Source organism: Echinops telfairi, unplaced genomic scaffold, assembly GCF_000313985.2.
Source record: "Echinops telfairi isolate 266 unplaced genomic scaffold, ASM31398v2 ScPeMD7_3;HRSCAF=10, whole genome shotgun sequence".
Lineage (NCBI taxonomy): Eukaryota > Metazoa > Chordata > Mammalia > Afrosoricida > Tenrecidae > Echinops > Echinops telfairi.
In genome coordinates, this window is record NW_022103899.1 from 33,953,325 (window position 1) to 33,974,437 (window position 21,113).

Sequence of the window (21,113 nt, forward strand, 5' to 3'; positions counted from 1 at the left end):
AATCACACACCCCCATCCAGTGGGGAGAACAACAGAAATCAGGGAGGAAGGGAGACAGCCATCAGTGTGAGATTTGAAAATAATTAACAAACCACAGTCTATCAAGGGGCCATGAGGGTTGGCGGGGGGCAGGGGGGGAGTTGGGAGGGAGGGAAAAAAAGAGGAGCTGATCCCAAGGGCTCAATGAAAAATAAATGTGTAGAAAAGAACGATGGAATATATGTATGAATATGTCAGATACAATTGATGTATGGATTGTAGCAAGAGTTGTAAGAGCTCCCAATAAAATGATTTTAAAGAAAGAAAGACAGAAAATTGTGGAGACTTTCTAGAGATCTCTGTCCTACATATTGTGTAAGACCTAGTTTCTGCCTTCAAAGAACTCTTGCAAAAGAAGAGTTCAGGAAGCGTACAGTCGTGGCGGGCATTGCAGCAGAGAGAGCAGCCAGCCAGAGCTTGGGACTGAGGAAGAGATGTTGAGTAACGAGTTTTCCTCGAATGAAGCTTTGGAGACTTAAGAGATCAAGCTTAAAAGGACAGGTAATGTCCAGCTTTCAAAGTCAGGAATTCGAATCCCACGCTTCCATTATCTTAATTCTACCACTCGGCTTTCAGTTTGTCGTATTGTGATGGCTTGCATGTTGTTGTGATGCTGGAATCTCTGTCACCAGTCTTTCAGATGCCAGGTGGGTCACCCATGATGGGCAGGCTTCAGTGGAGCTTCCAGACTAAGACAAAGTAGGCAGGAGAATCTAGTGATGGACATTTGGAACCACTTGTCATGGAAACCTGAAGAATAAAAGTGGCACGGGGCTAGAAGATGAGCCACTTGGGTTGGAAAGTACTCAGAGAATATGAGCAACTTTCAAAGAGTCCTTGGAAAAATGAAAAAATCCCACCAACTTTTAGAAGCTCCGCCTATAAGTGGGGAAGACCTGCTTCCTCAAATCGTCCTCATGCTATGAATTAAGTAATGTCTCAGGGCCTTCATACGTTGATGGCAAACATGGCTCAAGCTGAGAAGAGATAGCTGCAAACTTCCATTAATAAGTATGTGGAATGTACCATGGGAGAAAGATGAGGCTTTCTACACCTTTAAAGAATTACAATCTGTGTTAGTCCAGGTAAACTAGAGAACAAATCCAGGAAGACTCATTTGTGTATAAGAAAGAGTTTTATATACAAGAGCAGTTGAATATTGAAAAAACATCCCAGGATCAAGTCCATAAGTCCGATATTAGCCCATATGTCCAATAACAATCTATAAAGTCCTCTTCAGACTCACAAAACACATGAAGTGATGCCAAATGCAGGAAGATCACAGGCCAGTAGGTGCAAAGTCTTATGGATCCATTGGCGGTAGAAGCATCTCAGTGCTGACAAGTGTCGCCACGTGGCTCCTCCAGTTCCCAGGGCATGGGGTCTATCAGTGTAGTACCATGTGTCTTGTTACTACAGCATCTCTCAGGGAGTGGCAGAGAGAGTGTGTCTCCCACCTCCAAGGAGGAAATACAGGAGTTCCCCGAATCCTCAGGCAAAGGCCATGCCCACCCAGAGGCCTCATTGGCTATGACCAATTGACAGACTAGACTCCACCCCTTCACTCATAATCCTCTCAAATCTTGAATTGGCACTAGATTATGTAACTACCACATAGTCTCAGAAAGCCACAAGAGCAGTTCTACCCTGCCCTATAGGGCTGCTATGAGTCAGATGGACTTAATGGCATTGAGTTTGGTGGGGTTTTGCTTGCTTGCTTGTTTGTTTGTTTGTTTGTTTGTTTGTCTTTCGGTGGCAGGGATGTACATAGTATGAGTCTAGGGAAATGAGAAGTCATCAAATCTGAAATGGGGAGCACACGGATGAATCCTAGACATCTGTGTGCTAAAGCAACATTGACTCAACGCTGCTGAGTGAGAGAGATAGAGGTGAAGAAGAGGAGTCAATACATGACGATTCCTAGTTACTATGTAAAAACCACTGATGCCAAAGATGAAGAAATTGAATTTCATGAACTTCTGCAGTTTGAAATGAATGACGCATGCGGTCGAGATGCATTGGTAATTACTGGCGATTAGAATGGGACAGGTGGGAACAAAGAAGAGGGATCAGTAGTAAGAAAACATGGCCTTGATGATAGAGATGACCACCTGAATTTAGAGACCATTTAAGAATAGATTTGATACAGGGAACTAATAACCCAAGACCAGATAAACTGTGAAATGACATTAAGGATGTCATACATGAAGGGATCAAATCTGTCTGGAAATAGTACAGCCAGCGTGTTCCATAGGATTCAGGGTGGCAAGACTTTCTCTCAGGGCCTTCGGATATGTTGTCAGGAGGAACCAATCCATGGAGAAGGACAGCAGACTTGGAAAAGTACAGGCTCAGTGAAGAGGAGGTAGACCCCAGTGAGATGGATGGACACGGTGTCTCCACGATTCAGTTTAAACGTAGCGAGGATTATGCAGATAGCACGAAACGGGGCAGTGTTGCCTTCTGTTGCACATAGAGTGGCTATGAGTGGGAACTGACTAAAAACAACAGAATGCACAGCCACTGAGTCGAGGCCGACTCATAGCGACCCTGTAGGACAGGGTAGAACTGCCTCTGTGAGTTTCCAAGACTGTAACTGTTTACGGGAGTAGAAAGTTCCATCTTTCTCCCATGAAGTGATTGGTGGTTTCTAACTTCAGACCTTGCAGTTCCCAGCCCAATGCATAGCCACTACACCACTGGGATTCGTATAGACACGGATTAGACAGCATTTAACTACAATAGCAAGCATCATGATTAGCAATGGATTTTTAACACAAAGGTTACAGAACAATGATAGCTTTACTGACTGCCACAGTCAGTTGCAGACCCGAAAATAGACTCAGTAGGAAGGAATTTTATTTTTCATGTAATACTAGTAATGCCAACATCACATGGGCATTCCGGGGCTGTAATAGACTCCGGCAGTTTGCATTTGAGGCCACGTACCTTGGTGTTTGCGAAATGTAATGTGAACATTTCCATTCCATTCTTGCTCTCCTTTTCCCAGGATGATCTCACATAGTTATCTACAGATGCCAGGGGTAGCCTTACACATCGACACCACAAACCTGCATTTCTTCCCCTCAGGTAGGTAAGAGGAACCTTCTCAGGGCCGTGAACTCTAAATATCACCACTGAATACTGCACATTCCGTCCATGTGATTTCCTTTCTCCTTCAGCAGCCAAAGCAGTCAACAGCGAGGTTGGCTGGTATCAGTTTGGTTTTTGTTTGAAATCCAGGCTTTTTTAAAAATCAGTGATCCACCAACATGAACCACACTCACATCAAAGCTGCGAAGAAGGCAGCCCAATTCACCATGGAGAAGCCAGACTCGCACCTGGGCAGCGACAGGTGCACTAACAAGCACATTTGTGAGAGCTCCGTTGTTCCCAGCAAGAAGCGGTGTCAGGTAAGAAGGCAGCAGCCGTGTCTCGTGTCCAGTGAAGCAGGTTCACAGGCCTTCTGAGATGACTCTGCAGGAAGACAGTGCGACAGGAGAGAAGATGAGGCTTCTAAGGACTCAGCCCTGGATCTGGAGATCACTGAAGCAGATCCTTCCCCCACGAGGATGCTGACGCTCTTGGATTTAAGCCATCTGTCCGACCTGCAGGACCCTCTCACTACTGACAAAACTTTCCTCCTCCTTCCCTGGCTTCTTCCTCCAGAAGACATTTCACAATAGTGACTGCGTGGCAGTCCTGTGCTGGGCATCAAAGTCTGAAAATGCCATCAGCTATTAGCTTGGCCCATCAGGTAGAGGAGGCAAATAAAAATTTGAAACCCGCATGATCAGCCCTGCACACAGGGTAGATTGATCATCCAGAGGATGAAGAACTTGGTTCTGTTTGAAAGTGGCTGGTGAGCTCCAGAACAGGGTGAGAGAAGACCTTCCAAAGGAAATTCCCCTGGAGTAGTTTTTCTTCCTGACAGATAAAGATTGTCCCATCTGCTTATGGTCGGGAGCGGAGCCCCCTCTTCAGGTGCAACACGGAGAGAGAAGAGGGTGGCTTCTCCATTAGGGATGTGTGATAGTCTGAGTAGACTAGAAAAACAAATTCATAGACACTCATATGTGTATAAGAAAAAGCTTTATATACAAGAGTAGTTGAATATTGAGAAAACATCCCAGCCCAGTCCAGATCAAGTCCATAAGTCCAATATTAGCCCATATGTTCAATACCAACCTATAAATTCCTCTTCAGACTCATGCAACACATGCAGTGACACCAAATGTAGGAAGATCACAGACCAGTGGATGGGAAGTCTTGTGGATCCAGTGGCAGTGGAAGCATCTTAGCACTGACAGGGATCTCCACATGACTCCTTCAGCTCCAGGGTTCTAGCGTAGCTCCATGTGTCTTCTCAACAGGAATGTCTCTCAGGGAATGTGTGTGTGAGTCCGTCTACAGCAAGCTATTGAATCTCCCTAGTGCCTACAACCTACAAATGAGGTCATCAAGCTGTGACCTGATTGACAGGCTAAACTCTGCCCCTTCACTCTTAAGTCTCAAATTGACAACAGATATAACTACCACAAGGGGCCACAGAATTGATCTTGTCAGAGAGTTGGATGAGGAAAGAATTTCACCAATTTGTCTTTTTTGGATTTCGTTTTGATTGGATTGAAATCAATGCTCATGGAAGCAGTAGCCAAAAGAACAGAAGACCAATTGCATTAGGTAAATCTGCTGCACAAGAGCTCTTTAGAGTATTCAAAAGCAAGGATGGTGCCAATAAAATTGTTGTAAATAAATAAAAAAGAAGGGGGGAAACCCAGTAGGGAAAGCAAGGATGTTACTTTGAGGACTAAAGTGAGCCTGACCCAAGCAATGGTATTTTCAATGGCCTCAGATGCCGGTGAAAGTCGGACATTGAGTAAGAAAGGCTGCAGAAGAATGGATGCATTTGAATCGTGGTGCTGGAGAAGAATAGTGAAAGTACCATGGGCCCCTGAAAGGACAAACTGATCTGTCCTGGAAGAAGTAATCTTAAGGCCTCAGTGCTCTTTAGAGGCAAGGATGACGAGACCTAGTCTTACATACTTTGGACAGGCTATCAGGAGAGACCAGTCCCTGGAGAAGGACATTTTGTTTAGAAAAGTAGAGGGACAACAAAGGAGAGGAAGGGCCTCCAGGAGATGGATTGGCACCATGGCTGCACCGACAGGAGCCACTGTGAGGATGGCATAGGACTGGGCAGTGTTTCATTCGGTTGTGCAAAGGATCACTATGCGTCGGAAATGTCTCGAGGGCACCTGTCAGAAAGAGGAGACTAGGAACCACTGCCATTATTTCTGAGGTGTACAAAGGGGACTTCCAAAAGTTTGTGGGGGAAATGGGATTCAAAGATAATAGGATCTAAGTGTTTGGTGAATACATGAGTGGATGAATGCATGAATGCATGAACCTGGTCCCATGCCAACATATCCCAAGAAGATCCTTTATGAGCCCAGTGGACTTCTCTGCTGTGGCTTCATAGAACAACCCGGCTACTGCATAATAACGAGTCGTCAATATGTGTGCCAGTCATTGTTAGTTGCCTGTCTGTCTACCATCCCCCCATCTCCTTTTCTCCTCACCATGTAAAAGCCTGCAAGGATAATGCAGAATCCCTCTCCAGGGTGGCCCCATACATTGCTGAAGGGAATGGAGAATCATCCAGCCACCTTGGCAAACCATTTGGTGATTCCCCCCCGTAAGTTACTTGTAGAAAGAAAGATAAAAGATCATGGAAATGTTCTACTTGTAGAAAATGTATAGAACTAGTTGTAGAATTTGTAGGACTAGTTGTAGAACGGGGGCCATTGTCCACCTTGGCCTGTTGCTGACCCTGCCTGGAAAGATCATTTGATGCCCTGTCAGGAATTCACATGAACTGACTTGGAACTCTAGCCCCGTATGACTCCGGACCAGCATCCTTTGCCTCTTGTCTGTTTGCTTCATTCTATCTCATTTAAAGGGGGAAAGTATTAGTCCGTGACAAGGGCACTGACTTCTTGGAATACTGTCACTCATAGTCAGAGTTGCAATTCTCTCAAAACCACTTGGAGAGAAATCCTGACTGGGAGCGTGTTATGAATCAGACTGTGAATGTGACCTTGTTTGGAAGCAAGAGCTTTCTTTGAAGATGTTATCGGTGAAGTTAATAAAGTCACTCTGGAGCAGGGTGGGTATGGATGTTTTCTGAGTGGTGTTTTACAGGTAGAAGACAGAGTCCCGCGTGGGGGAATACCATGTGGGAAAACAATGACAAGTTGAGTAACGAGAGGTGCCCGAGGCCTCCTATGGCTGGAAGTGACTGGGAAAGATCGTCCCTGGGAGTCAGGGCAGAGAGAAGGGCCCTGGATTCAGGCTTCCAGCCACCAAAAATACCCCTGGGTGGTATTTTTCTCAGCAATCCTAGGACACTAAGGCAGCAACTATCTCCAGCAATTCAATAGCCTGCCATTTATCATTCATTTATCTCCACTCCATGGTATTTTCTAGCAATGATGTCATTGTCCAGAAATTCATCGTGGGTGAGATCTTTGTTATATGTTTGAGCAAAAGCAGAGTAGCGAATGCTCCCCTTCATACTGGACTTCCCTTCATGGTGGATTTCTGGAGAACGCAATAGTAATAAGCTAAGGAGAAGGTCAAGGCCCCCGTGAAATTCAGGCCGGTGTCAGAGGAAGATTGGCTAGGGAACTTTCTAGAGAGGAGCTGGGTCACACACACTACACTCAGTGCAACCAGATCATGCATTTTTCTAGCTTGTTGACTTTGGAGAATAGCTGTGAGTGAAATGCTCATCGCTGAATGTCCACAGCCAGAAAGAATTTCTTTTAAATGAGTCGGGAATGATCTCTGGTAAAATAACACTGCCTGTCAAAATCACCGTGTGTATAACAATGGAAAATTCATACAATGTCTTGGTTTTGTCCTTGTTTATTGCTTCCAAGCTTAGAGAGAGTCATTTCTCTAACAATGTCATATCTGCATCTATTTTTCTGTTATTTAGCCACAACTCGATTCATGTGTTCAATTGTCAAAAATAATCTAAGTTTTTTCTTCTAACATATACTAGATTGCTTTTTGATGTTGCCAGCATTAGAAAACAAACCACAAAGGGCTTTGACTCACCACAGAGCAGACCACTGGCCTGTTTTGTAAACGGTTTTGTCCACTGTAAGTGTGAGGTATTCAAAACCAGACCAGAGGGAAAAGGTGGTGGCTGTTGGTTTTTGAGGGGGGGGGGGGGGGCGGTATTTCACTCTGCTTTGCCCTTGGGAAATATTTGAAACACAGCAGTTGCATTTCTCAGTTCTTTAGGGAGGCGCTGTTGGATAAGATCCCGGAGAACTACCCTTTGTAAAAGAGATGAGTGTTTCATCTGAAATTTTGATCTGCTTAAAAAAATTAATGTTTAAGTGCTCTGTTAGTTACTGTGCTACAAATTATACGCAGGAGAAGATTCATGCTGAGAGGGGCTCTGAAGCATAGGAGATGAATGCACTCAATGTGATTATGTTCTTCGGAGCCAGCAAATAACTACTTAGAAAGATTATGCATGAGGGTAATTGCTGTTTCATGGAGAAAAACTGGGGGGAAATAATTACAATTGGGAAGACGATATTTCCTAGCCACCTGTCATTTCAGAATAAGAAACAAAAAGGAAAGCATAGTACAGTTCTCAGAAAGACTTGGATTTTGTACCCAAAAGCAATACTCTGAGATTTGCGTGCATGCACATGCATATACACACACACACACATTTCCATGAGATTATCTGTGATGACTACACTGCATGGAAAGGGTCTTTCTGGAATCAACCCCAAAGCATGTTTTACTACTTTTGACATTTCTACGTAGCAAAGGTTAAAGACCACACCCAACTGCTGTTGTAGTTGTTAGGTGGTGTTGAATTGGCCCCACCTCCTAGTCACCTCATGTGACAGAGGAGAACTGCCCTGCAGGGATGTAAAAGCTGGGGTCACTAGATGGGTTCTTGAGGGGTCAGTAACTGGAAGCAGGAGATGCCAATAGAAAGCCCATTTTCCATTTTCAATAGCAGTAACAGTAGTTGGACATAGAGAAAGCTCGTCTTTGATCACTTTGAATTTCTCATTGTGTTTAATACTCTCATTAGTTAGCAAAGGACTGTGTTGTTACAGGCTATGTTGAGATGACTATTTATGGATGCCCTCGTCTCTTCAAGCAGATGTTTGTTGAGTCTCTGGATAGTAACCCCCGTCTTTCTTTCGGAGTTCTCACCCCTGTGTGGGAGGAGCCGTTGGCCTTGCTGCAGAGGAAGGCGCAGCATCATGAATTACCCAACACGACTGGTTGGCTGCTGCTCCACGATGGAGGCGTTAATAACCAGACAAGGCAACAATACAAGAGAGGTTGCAAGGCAGTATGTGATTAGGGTGCAGCTGGAAGAAATCTCTCTCCTCCCCATTTCCAGAACACGTATCTCTCCCTCTTGGTGGGGCTTCTTGCTTTCTCTCTTGGGTCTGCGTCCTCCCACGAGGGAGTGAGCAGCTCGAGAACCAGGTCCAGGTCTGGCTCGTCTCTGATCTCTCCTCCGCAGAACCTGGCCCAGCTCAGACATTCTAGTGATTTGCATAAAACGAGAACAACGGAAAATGCATGTTGGGAATGGAGGGAGGAAGTGCAGTGGAGGTGGGGGAGCGTGGGCTTGCGTGGAGACTTTCATATTTGGCAAAAATCGATGAAAAACAAGTGAGCAAGCAAGTATCTGAAGCAGACCTTGCTGGTGGACTCTTTTTGTGGTGCGAGCACCTTGGTTCTTTGCTGGGGAACTTCCCATCCCTATTACCTGTAGACTCGGTGAGACTGTTATCCAAGTGGGGTGCCATCCCCTTACCAAGACAACCACACTCCAAGCTAAGTCGATCACATTTTCAGGGAGCTGCAGCTCAGAGCAAAGACAGGAATTGTGGGTGACTCATTCCCACGCAGCTTCTCCTCTAGGATAATGGAGATCCTCCATGCAGTCTGCCAACCCTTGACGGATGAAAGAGGGCCACTTACTCTTTGTCACACCTCCCTTTGAGACATCAAGTCTGGGTCCCCGCACCTTTAATCTGGGCAGATTCTGTGCCGCCCCGAATCAGCAGAATATGATGGAAGCCACTATACCAGTGTCTGCCCAGGTGGTATGGACAAGAAGCGTCCACTTCTTGTCTCTTAGAAGGCCGCTCTTGGAACTCTGTGCCACTATATAAGAAATCCAACTATTCCGAGGCCACCTTGCAGTGAGGAAGCCCAATCTACATACAAAGGTCCTGTGGACAAAGAGATGACCAACAGCCAACAGTTTCTCTTGTTTATTCTATGTTTCTCTTGATTATTTCAGGTAGATTCCTCTTTCCACTACTACAGTGATCAACCCAAAGCCCACTGTTATGGAGTCATTTCTAACTCATGAGCAACTCACAGGGTTTCTAAGACTGCTAACCTTTACAGGTACAGACAGCCTCATCTTCCTTTCATGGAGCTGCTAGTGGGTTTGAATCGCGAACCCTGAGGTTAGCAACCCCATGCCTAGTGCACAGAGACACCCAAGCCCTCTATTGTAACGGCATGAGTGCTTTGCATTCATTAGTACTTTATGGTGTGTGTGATTTGATCGTTCTCTTCTATGCTCAATTTTCTTATCACAATCACTGAAGACAAAGCGGATGCATAAGCAAATGTGGTGAAGAAAGCTGATAGTGCCTGGCTATCAAAAGATATAGCCTCTGGGGTCTTAAAGGCTTGAAGATAAACAAGCGGCCATCTAGCTGAGAAGTAACAAAGCCCATACGGAAGAAGCATACCAGCCTGTGTGACCATGAGGTGTCGATGATGGGATCAGGTATCAGACATCAAAGACCCCAAACAAAACAAACAAAAAGCATATCAGTGGGAATGAGGGGGAGAGCAGAGTGGAGACCCAAAACCCATCAGTAGTCGATTGGACATCCCCTGCCAGATTGGCCACAAGGAAGAGAAGAGCCAGTCAGGGTGCCGTGCAGCACCAATGAAACACACAACCTTCCTCTAGTTATTTAATGCTCCCCCACACCCCACTACCATGACCCCAATTCCATCTTACCAATCTGATTAGACCAGTACATGTATACTGGTACAGTAAGAGCTTGAAATACAGGGAATCCAGAACAGATAAAGCCCTCAGGATCAATAAGGGGAACAGCAATACTAGGAGGGTGAGGCAGGAGTAAGGTGGAACTGATCACAATGATCAGTGTATGGCCCTCATCCCAGGGAGACGGACAGCAAAAAAGTGGGTGAAATGAGACAGCAGTCAGTGTAAAACATGAAAAAATAATCATTTATAAATTATCAAGGGGGAATGAAGGAGAGAGGGAAAGTGGTTGAGGGAGGGGGAAATGAGGAGCTGATGCCAGGGGCTCAAGTGGAAAGATCATGTTTTGAAAAAGATGATGTCAACATATATAAAGATGTGTTTGACAAAATGGATGTATGTATGGATTGTGTTAAGAGCTGTAAGAGCCCCCAATAAAATAAAAATTAAATTAAAAATTAATAATTTATAAATTATCAAGGGGTCACCAGGGTAGGAGGATGGGGAAGGGAGGAAAAAAATGAGGAGCTGATACCAAGGACTCAAGCAGAAAGAAAATGCTTCGAAAATGATGATGGCAACAATTGTACAAATGTGTTGGATACAACTGATGTATGGATTGTTAAAAGAGCTGTAAGAGCCCCCAATAAAAATTATTTACTGAACAAAAAACAAAAAACGGAGTCATCATTTTCCACTCATTATTGTGTTAATGTGAGGAATGATCTAAACGAATGTCTTTGAAGTAAAGCCTTTTACACACTGTCCAGGGCATGCTGAGGGCTCCCGGAGCACGTGTACTGCTTTCTAACAAGCACGGATCTATATGATGGCTCCGTGATCTAATGAGATCCTCAGACCTAAACAGATGCACTATTGACCCGCCCAGGTTAAAATGAATATTTATTTGAATTGGTGACAGGTTATTAAACACCTGAATTATTTCATGGAAGATCTAGACTGCTGGCATTTGAAAACTGGATTATCTGGCAGCCCTGGGCCTGTGCTGCAGCAAGGTACCAATGGCCTCTTGCTGCTGTGGCTCCCACATTAGCTGGAGCCTGGATTCTCCAGCCCCCCATCGCCCCAGCACTCCTTCTCACATCCAGCATTTTGGCTTGCATTGCCTGCCTGGCCTTTCTGGGCATTTGAGTTTGAACATCAAGGGAGAAAGGAAAGAAAGGGGGGAGGAGGGAAACAGGTGGGAGGGAGGAACATGTCCTTTAGGCTGTAGCTGCATTGGCAAATATTTTAATAATCAAATGGTGCTTTATTTGGTTAGAGGGATTAAATCAGCTTTTGTGGAACAGAAATCTGTTTCGATCTTTAGGACAAGACAAACATTTGATTTGGAGGTGTGCTTCCACTCACATGTAAAATGCAAAATGTAATTTCTCCTAGTCTGGGAGACATTCTCTCTCTTTATAGGGAAAGCTTAGGAGAAATGGCTCTGAATGATTTCTAAAGTAAGAATGGGCCAAAATATTTGGAAATGTTTTCTTTATACAAAACAAATGCTTTTAAATGGCCACTCTTTTAAAAATTACTTAACTCTCTTTTGCAATCTTACTTATCTGTATGGTCTCAATCAATATTAAATTCCCTCCACTGTACCCAGAGTACTGAATTTTTAGAAAGGCCATCTTTCTGGGTTCATGTTGGAGTTAAAGGTGTTTCCGAATCCTTGGACTTGCTGCTTCGTTTCCAATTGTTGGAACTCTTCAACTTCCAGATCTCATCTCAGGGACGGTTACAGTTGTTCTCGTCTACAATGGCACAGAATGAGTTTAGAGATAGCCTAATTATATTCCAAGAGCCTTAATGGTGAGCTGCGCTGCTAACTGCAAGGTCAGCAGTTTGAAAGCACCAGCTGCTCCTTGGGAGAAAGATGAGGCTTTCTGCTTTGTAAGACTTAGAGTCTTAGAAACTCACTGGGCAGTTCTGTTTTGCCCTATCATGTCGCCCGTGAGTTGGGATCCATTCGATGGCAGTGAGTTTGGTTTGGGTTTAACTACATTCCATGGAATGTGTTTGCAAATCTGTCTCTCTTCTCCCATCCCAAGGGAGAAGATGGAAAGATCTCAATTACAAGCTGAGGCTTGAATACCCAGCAATCACCTGAAGCCAGGGGAGGAGCTGACCTCAACTCAGTGCCGACCTGATCTATTAGACTTAAGGACATTAAGGAGACTGTTTTCCTTAGAGTTTACATGGGAGTCTCCTTGGTCCCAAAGAAAAGGAATTTCATAGTTTAAAGCCTAACTTATGTGCCCAACCATCCTCTTTTCAGAAGAACAAAACAAAACAAACAAACAGTGCTCTCCTGGCAAGGAAAAATTTTTATACGGTATCCCATAATCCAGGATAGACTGTCGGCATCTGCTTGGCAGCCCCTGGAATCAGTCCAGCGTGCCCAAGGAGGTGGCATTGCCCTCTTAGGGAAATACAGGGCTAAAGCTTATTTAACAATCTGTCAATCGCCCAGGAAAGATGCAGGAACTTTATAAAAGGTATAGCTAAAATGATAAGAAAAGTTAGAGAATGAGAATATTAGTGCCTCTTTGTGTTAGGCCGGGCTGACTAGAGAAACAAATCCAAGGGCATGCATATATGTGTAAGAGAGAGCTTTGAGGGGGGAAAATGAGGAGCTAATACCAAGGGCTCAAGTAGAAAGAAAATGTTTTGAAAATGGCAACAAATGTACAAATGTGCTTGACACAATGGATGTATGTATGGATTGTGATAAGCCCCCAATAAAATGATTTTTAAAAGAAAGAAAGATATTACTCATGAGCTCATCATCCAAAAATAACCAGATGTAACACTTTGGTGTGATTTCCGTCAATTCTTTTTTCTTCCACATACTAATGATCATAATGAACACATTTCAAATTTTGATCTTGTTCACTCGACATGCTGATAACTATCTTTCCCTGTTATCAAATTCCCGTTGTTGACAAAATTATAATGGGTACAAAGTATTTCAAGAACACATATTATAATTTATGCAATTATTTCCCTAATAATTATACCTGTGATTTGTTTCTCACTTTTAAAGATAATGTGACTATGAACATATTGGGAAAAATGGTGTTTGTTTGTTTTTTTAATACATTTAGGATCATATCCATATGGTCACTGAGTAAAAAAGTACAGAAAATTTTGTGATTCTTGATGGATATTGCCAAATTCTTTCTAAAAGATTGTAACTAATTTAAAATGCCACCTCAAAGAAAGGAGACGGAAGCGTTGTCACTTCCTCATCAGCACTGGATGTAATCATTTCTTAGAATCTTGGTTAAATGGTTAACATTTCAGTTTCAATTTGCATTTGACCCCTTTTCAGAATAACTGTTCTTTCAATAATCACTTGGGTTTTTTCTTCATGTTAATTCTCATAGAGTGGCTTTTGTGCACTTACACATTAATGGTTCAGTGTTTTTCTTGTTTTTATGAGTTCTTTATGTTATTAATCCTATTTTGGGGGGATTGGAAATATATTTTTCTAGCTGCCTGAACTCTAAACAAAGATTTTGTTCATTAATTTTAGTATGAAGAAAAATGTAGAGAATAAAGTAACACATACAATTATACCTAGTATTATCAAACAATATTTATTCATAAATTTGGAAATGTTTTGAGACTAAAAAGTTAATAGATACAAAGAAATATCTGATGTGTATGTTCTGGATTCTTTGACATTTGTTGAAACTTACTTTGAGACATTGTTTATTAGCAACTCTTATAATTGTTTCTTGTGCTCATAAAAAATTAATAATCTCTACTTGCCAGTTGCAGTATTTCCAATCAATCCCCCCAAAAATAGGATTAATTAGATCAAGCTTATTTATTTTTTCCCCAAATAATTTATATTATCATTTTTTAGTTTTCTTGATTTGTTAATTGCTAATTAAGAAATCTCCCACAAAGATTATAGATTTGTGAGAGATGTCATTCTGTCCATTTTTGTCTTACGTATTGTGAAACTATATGTTATTGTTTGCATACAAATCTGTGATCAGACATGATTTTTTCCTAGTATCTTTAAGTCTCTTGCTTCAAATTCTATTTTGGTTATGTTAATAGCTGCTCCACTGGTTGGAATTATCATTCTTTTATTTTCCTTCTTTTTTGTCTGCATTAGTGACGTAACACAGCCTAATGCAGTCTAAGTGTATCCCGATTAACCAATTGGTGTGATAACTGTTGCTATATGCTTTCTTTCATTTCTTTTTCTGTTAGTTGGGAGGTGATACAATAGGTTATGATTCTTTCATGACACACTTTTCAATCTCTTAGCTTTTTAAATTTTTTCTAAACCAGACCTAAAACTCTTCAGAATTCCATTTTGCCGTGGCCCGACAGAGCCAAGTGAAGTATGTTTGCACAACTCATGATACAACCTACGCCCACCCACCCCACCCACCGACTGTTTTCTGGAGTCACCTAACAAGCTGCCTGGATGCCTGTTTTATTATAAAATATGAAGTGAGGATTTTTTTAGCTACTTAAACTTTGTTCAGCATCATTTACTGAAAATTCTCCCCTCCCCCCATTATCATTTACTAAAGCATTATACATGATAGGGTTTTTAAAAGTCATGTGCTTTGTTCTATTAATTAATCTTTCTAGTCATCTTCCAATGATATTGTTTCCAAATCTATAGCAGTTAAGTGTTTTAATATCAAGTCCAACTCATCCCACTACATCGTTTGTTCATTTTAAAATGTCTTCATAATTCTTTTCTATTCATCTCAGTAAATTTCAATTTTCCTAACTTAAAAAGTCACAGTGGAATTTCTATTGGTATTTACAATTAATGTACATTTTGATTTTAGGAAAATTTACAAATGTAGCATGCATTGATTTAACATTTAAAAATTATCTGTTAGACTATTAAACTTTTTATTTTTATCTGTCATTCATTTTAAAACATCATTCTATATGTCATTTTTTGCTATGGTTTCTTTTCCAATATATTTTTAAATGACTTTTTTTGGTTGATAGGACAATTTTGTGTCTTGTTATTATTCCCATATTTGCTAGAACTTACATCTGTTTTTATCTTATCAGATAAATGGTATGGATTTGAATTTGAATTCGCATTTGGTTCTAAAATGAAATTTTAACCTACCCAAAAAGCTACACTTAAACCCAGACCCAACCCAGAGCCATCGAGTTGATTCTAAATCAGTGCCCAATAGGGCGGAGCAGAACTGCTTCCTAGGGTTTCGAAGGCTATAAATCTCGAAGGAAGCAGAAAGCCTCCTCTTTCCCCTGCAGGGAGGTTGGGGTTTTCGAACTGCTGAAGTCGGATGTAGCAGCCGAACCAGTAACTCACTACACCTTCAGGGGTCCTCAAAAAGCTATCTTTATATTTCATTTAATGAACTATTAAACGGTTTTTGTTTCTGATGATAAAACCATAACTCTTAGTTGTAGAAATGGTAAGAACCCAGGAAAGGAGAGATGTCAGCTAGGAGAGTGCTACGTGGACTGCTTATGCCTCTTCTTCAAAGCTGTGCAGCAAAGGGCAGGGGTTTTGACAGGGACTTCCAGGAAGGGTGGGGAGTTTGGAATTAAAAATATTCTGGGTAGTTTGAGGGAAATTGCTGGGAGCCTGAAGTAAGGGTGGACGCAGATCCAGAAATCTTGGAGGTATTATGTGTGAAGCACTTTGGCATTCATTCTGCAGGACATCAAGACCCCCAAGCTCCACGTTTGTCCTTAAAACACTCCGTTTCCGGAGCACACCACGCTCCTGTAAGGCTTTCTGTCCTACAGCACACAGAAATACCATGTTTTGTTTGAGAATCACCATTTGTTCATTTCCTGCCTGACATGTTTGGAAGTAAAATGGGAGGAAAAGCCTTGTATTTAAGTTCCTTCCTGATTTTTTTTACCCCAAAGGGAGGGGGGGGGTAAGTTCTGCGTTCATCTTCTGCACTTGAATACAAGCAAAAGCCCTCATCTGTATCCAATTGTAAAACACGCTCCAAGAAACAGTGCTGTGATCACAAACCGGGGCAGGGGGTTGGGGAGAGGGGTGTCACGGGTGCAGGGCGTGGGAGGGAGGGGGGAGGGCGTACTATTTATAAGAGCGCATTTGTAATCAGTAAAGATTCTTTTTAGTGTTATCCAACGTCTGGGAAGTTCATCATTTTGAATAGCTTGCCCAGGAAGTTGAAATAACTTCTCCCCCACCTCTTTTATCTTGAGTTTAAAATTTGTATCACCAGTGATGGGTCAGAAAGGACGCCTGAAATCGTTTCCGTGTGATCATCTGTGTTCATGTCTCACCATTCTTCAACGGCCAGGGCTATTGTTTATTTGCCTGTTTGCTACACACAAGCTCTGCAAAGCGAATCCGATCCGCAGGCTGGGTGGCTGGGAAGAACATGTCGCTTTGTGCTACTTACTGTCCCTATAAGAGCTTCAGCTGGCTGTACCCAGCAGTATCAAATCCAAAGAGCCTGGGATATGTCCAAACCCTTGAATTGGATGGTGCATGGGTTCTACGTCAGTAAGAAAGCTTTTCGGTTTCTGTCTTTGTTCTTTAAAAAAGGCATGTGAAGTTGAACAAGAAAGGGTCCACGGCAAAATTGATGTAGAGGTTCGCACAGGCCCAGGCCCAGAGAGAAGAAAGACTCCTTGGCTCTGGGTTTTCTTGTTGCTGCTGTTACGTCATCAGCTGGGGCTGCTTTAAATGAACGGAACAGAGGGGACTTCAGGGGAGGCTCCTCTCTGGAATATTCTCCGCTTCCTACTACCTCATGCCTCTCTTCCCTCAAGTTCCCTGCAGTCCTGCTGCACCGAAATCCCGGGAGGGGGTAACTTCCACGAACAGGAATGCCTTTTCTCACAGTTCTGCAGGCTCAACGTCCCAATCAGGGGCCCTGTGCCACCAGATGCTTCTACAGGCCTCTCGAGGTGGTTCCCGGTGGCGGCCAGAGATCCCCCACGCTCCTTGGCGTCCGACACCCCCCTGGAGAGGTGTATGTATCTCCGTGTCCTTCTAGCTCCTCCCCAAATTAATGAAAGACCTCGGGTGTGATCATTCTGGGTTCTCTGGGTGTGTCCTTCTCAGAGACACGCTGAAGAGAGACATGGAAGAGAGTGGCTGGAAGGCAGAGGCAGAGACTGCAGGGATGCGGCCACAAGCCAAGGGACATGGCAGCCGCCAGAGGCAGTTAGTGGCTGGGCAAGAGTCTCCCTGAGAGCCTTGTCTTCACACTTCTGCTCCCTGGAACGGTGGGAGAACGCATTTCTGTGGCTTTCAGCCTCCGAGCTTGTGGCAATTTAAAAAAAATAAATCATTTTATTGGGGGCTCGTACAACTCTTATCACAATCCATCCATCCATTGTGGCAAGCACATTTGTACATTGGTTGCCCTCATCCTTCTCAAAACATTTGTTTTCTACTTGGGCCCGCTTGTGGCGGTTTTGTTACTACTGCACTAAGAAGCTACCAAGGAGCCCTGATGGGATAGTGGCTGAGTTTTGGGGTGCTCAGTGCTGGGTCAGCAGTTCGAAACCACCAGCCATTCAGCAGGGGGTGGGGAACTACCATCGAGAGTCTCTAGGAAACACATAGCGGCAGACTGCCCTGTCCTGTAGGGTCGTCGGCATCAACTCAGTGTCAGTGAGTGAGGATGTCATATCGTTTTATCACAGAATGAGGAGCCCTGGTGGCATTAATGGTTAGGCGTTGGGCTGCTAACCTCCAGGTTAGCAGTTCGGAACCACCATTCACTCCCTGGGCAAGTGATAGCCTTCCTACTCCCATGAAGAGTTGAAGTCTCAGAAAGGCACAGGGGCAGCTCTCCCCTGCTCTACAAGGGTGCCATGAGTCAGAATTCACTCTGGCAGTGTGTTAGGTTAGATAAGAGAATGGTCTTATGTGAAGAGATGGCCGATAAGGGGAAACGGATAGTTGCCCTCCAGTCGATGATGACCTGTGGGGACCTCACGGGTGACGTAGTACAACTGCACAACATGGGGGTTTCCCTGGGTGTGCCCTTTCCAGGGGAGCCCTGGTGGTGTCGTGAGATTACACACTGATCTGCAAGGAAGGCAGTTCGAGGTCACCAGCCCCTCCACAGGAAGGACAGTCCTACCTTGTCCTAGAGAGCTACTATGGGTGGACATCCACTGAGCGACAGTGGGTTGTTGTTGTTGTTTGGTGGCCTCTCACAAGTAGATGGCCAGGCTTTTCTACAGAGACATCTCTGGGTAGAATCCAAACCACCAACCACCTAGCTCCTCTTGTCTGTCTGTAATGGGGATGGGGGTGGGGGGTTAAGATGGCCTCATAGCCACCCTCCATGCAGGCCGGCCCCTAGCCCTTCCCAGGCCGTAGTCTTCCCAGGAAGAGATGGCCAGGGTTTCCTCCTGCAGAACCTCAGGCAACTTCAAACTACAGACCTTTGGGTGAGCAGCTCAGGACTTGACCATGAGGCCCAGGCCTTCTTTGATTCTGGATGGGGAGGTTTAAAAAAGCTCCACTTGCTGGTAGAAATGGAGGTGTCCAGTCAGTGGCCTCTCTTTGATCTCTTTATCAGCTGAAGACACTTTTTAGCTTCGTCTCCACACGCCATCTCCCCTGAATAGGGCCCTCCCGAGCCAAACCCCAGAGAGGTCTACCAGCTGTCACAACATTGTCCCGGCCTCAAACAATTCTTGTGATTTAAAACAAAAAAAAAGAGTGAGAGACTTAAAACCAGATCTAATGTACCTGCCAAGTGCTTCAAATAAGTCAGTAATCGCATTCATAACTTTGGTTATTTCCATTCACTTTTTGCCAATATGCTGGGTGCTCCTGGATGTCGTTGCCTTGAGCATCTATATCTTTGGGGAAGACGCTGCACCGGCGGCTCAGCAGCAGAACAGAGCACCCGGCCAGGCCTCCCTCCAGCCCATCCGTCCGCCGCCCATGCGGGGGTTTCCTCTCAGCTCGTCCTGCCCGAGCCTCTCCTTGCTGCTCCGCACGCCTCCTGGTGAGCTTTCTGTTCTGGGTGGAAGCAACACGAAGACACCGGAGGGCCTTCTAGCTCGCTATTCAGGCCTTTTGCCTTATCACCTTCAAAAAGCCAGAGAGCAAATAGCAACATGCCAGCAGAGTTTTAGCTTACAATGAGAAACAGAGAGACAGTGTTCTCCGATACTGGTGTTTTGGTTGGAACGGACTGTAAACCCAAGTATAAGGAGCCCTGGTCGCCCAGTGGATTGGGCATTGGGTTCCTAGCGGAAAGTTCGGTGGTTCAAACCCACGAGCTCCTCCACGGGAGAAAACGGAGACGGTCAGCTCCTGTAAAGATTTACGGTGTCGGAAACCCTAGCTTGGGCCACTAGGAGTCAGAAGTGACTGCAAGGCAATGTGCTGGGGGTGGGGGTGGGGGTGGAAGGGTGAGCGGGGTGCTTAGCAAGGAGCCATAGTGGTGCAGTGGTTAAAGTGTAGAGTTGCTCACCCAAATGTTGGTGTGTCAGACCTACCAGCCACCTAAGGAGAAAGGTATGTATGGCAATCTGCTACTCTGTCGGCTTACAAACTTGGAAGCCAGCAAGGCTGTGCACTCTGTCTTACAGGGTCGCTGTGCACCAGAATCAAGTGGGTTTTCATGGCGTAGTGGTTAAATGCTTGCCTGCTCACCTAAGACAGCAGTTGGCACCTCTGCGGAAGAAAGATGCAGCCATCTGCTTCGACGAGGATTACTGCCTTTGAAATCCCATGGGGCAGTTCGACGCTGTCCTAGGGGACTGCTTTGAGGAGGAATTGACTTGAGAGCTATAGGTTCGGTTTGGTGTTTTTCCAGCAACCACGCCCATAGCCTGAAGGGCCGTGGTGAGAGGGCACCTCTCTGGTCAGATATATCGCAATCTCAAGCCAGTCAGTCAAAATCGCACCTGCTGTTTTCAGCGCTTTGCCATCCGAAGCAATAAGTGACGAGGGTAAATATACAATAAATCTGTTATCACATGGTGAAAACACAACCACCCTAAATGACTTGTTACATTATAGCTTCATCAGCCTAATAAGGTAAGATGCCTTTTGGAGGTTCGATGATTTTTGCATCATATTGGAGGTGCAAGTAATGTTTATTTTTCCGAAATCGGGCGCAGTCATTTCCAACAATTCTGCATGAACCATGTCTATTGTGGCCCACAGTCAACACAATCTGAGGTGTTAAATGTGTACTTGGCTCATGTGGAAGCCCAACGAAGCCTCATTTCAGTAACAGCTGAGGGAAGATTGACGGTGATGGGGCAGTGGGGTGTGGGGTGGGGATTTCAGCCACGGTAGAACTGAGACTGAGGGATTGGGTCAAAAGGGTTTGGCTCATTCACTGAATAGAAGAGAAAGCAAGTTCACAAAGAACCAAGGTATGGCCACACAAGGGAAACTTGAGACAAGGAATATTTAAGACCAATGCTAGACTAGATGCTCCAGAGCCACCCGGTGAATGGGCCATGGGGCCTGTGGCCTCTGAGGCCCTCCAGTGCTCGCTTCAGCGCCGGGCAGCTTCACTTGAAATGAGTGAGGTTATGACTCCTACTCATTTCCTTGGATGAACCTGCTCGAGCCAAAGGAGGTGAGAGATTAAAAAGAGAGAGATTACAAGAATCTTTGTGCTGTCGAGGCTCTCAGGAGAAACCAGTCCCTGGAGAAGGGCATCATGCTTGGTAAAGGGGAGGGGCAGCAAAAAAGAGGAGGGCCCTCCACAAGACGACTCACCCAGCGGCCACAACAACGGACTCAAACATAAGGACAATTGTGAGGATGGCACAGGGCCCATAGGGTCGCTGAGAGTCGGAATTAACTCATTGGCCCTAACAACAAGAACAATATTCCCAGGGACAAGGGAACAACAAGTGATCCAAATTGGTGGTGAGGTGGGTGTGGGAGGCCTGGTAGGGCATGATCAAGGGTAATGTAACCAAGAGGAATTGCTGAAACCCTGGTGGGACTGAGCACGATAGT

The 21,113-nt window shown here is 44.5% G+C and overlaps 1 protein-coding gene across 1 annotated transcript in view; it reads left to right on the forward strand.

Annotated features, from left to right (window-relative positions):
• Window positions 1–3,311: 3,311 nt before the first annotated feature.
• The window catches only part of CCNYL1 (cyclin Y like 1), an 84,649-nt gene continuing 66,847 nt past the window's right edge, over window positions 3,312–21,113 (forward strand). The window contains exons 1-2 of the mRNA XM_045296748.1: window positions 3,312–3,452; window positions 8,171–8,366. Of these exons, the coding sequence (XP_045152683.1) occupies window positions 3,312–3,452; window positions 8,171–8,366 (337 nt within the window). The remainder of the gene's footprint in view (window positions 3,453–8,170; window positions 8,367–21,113) is intronic.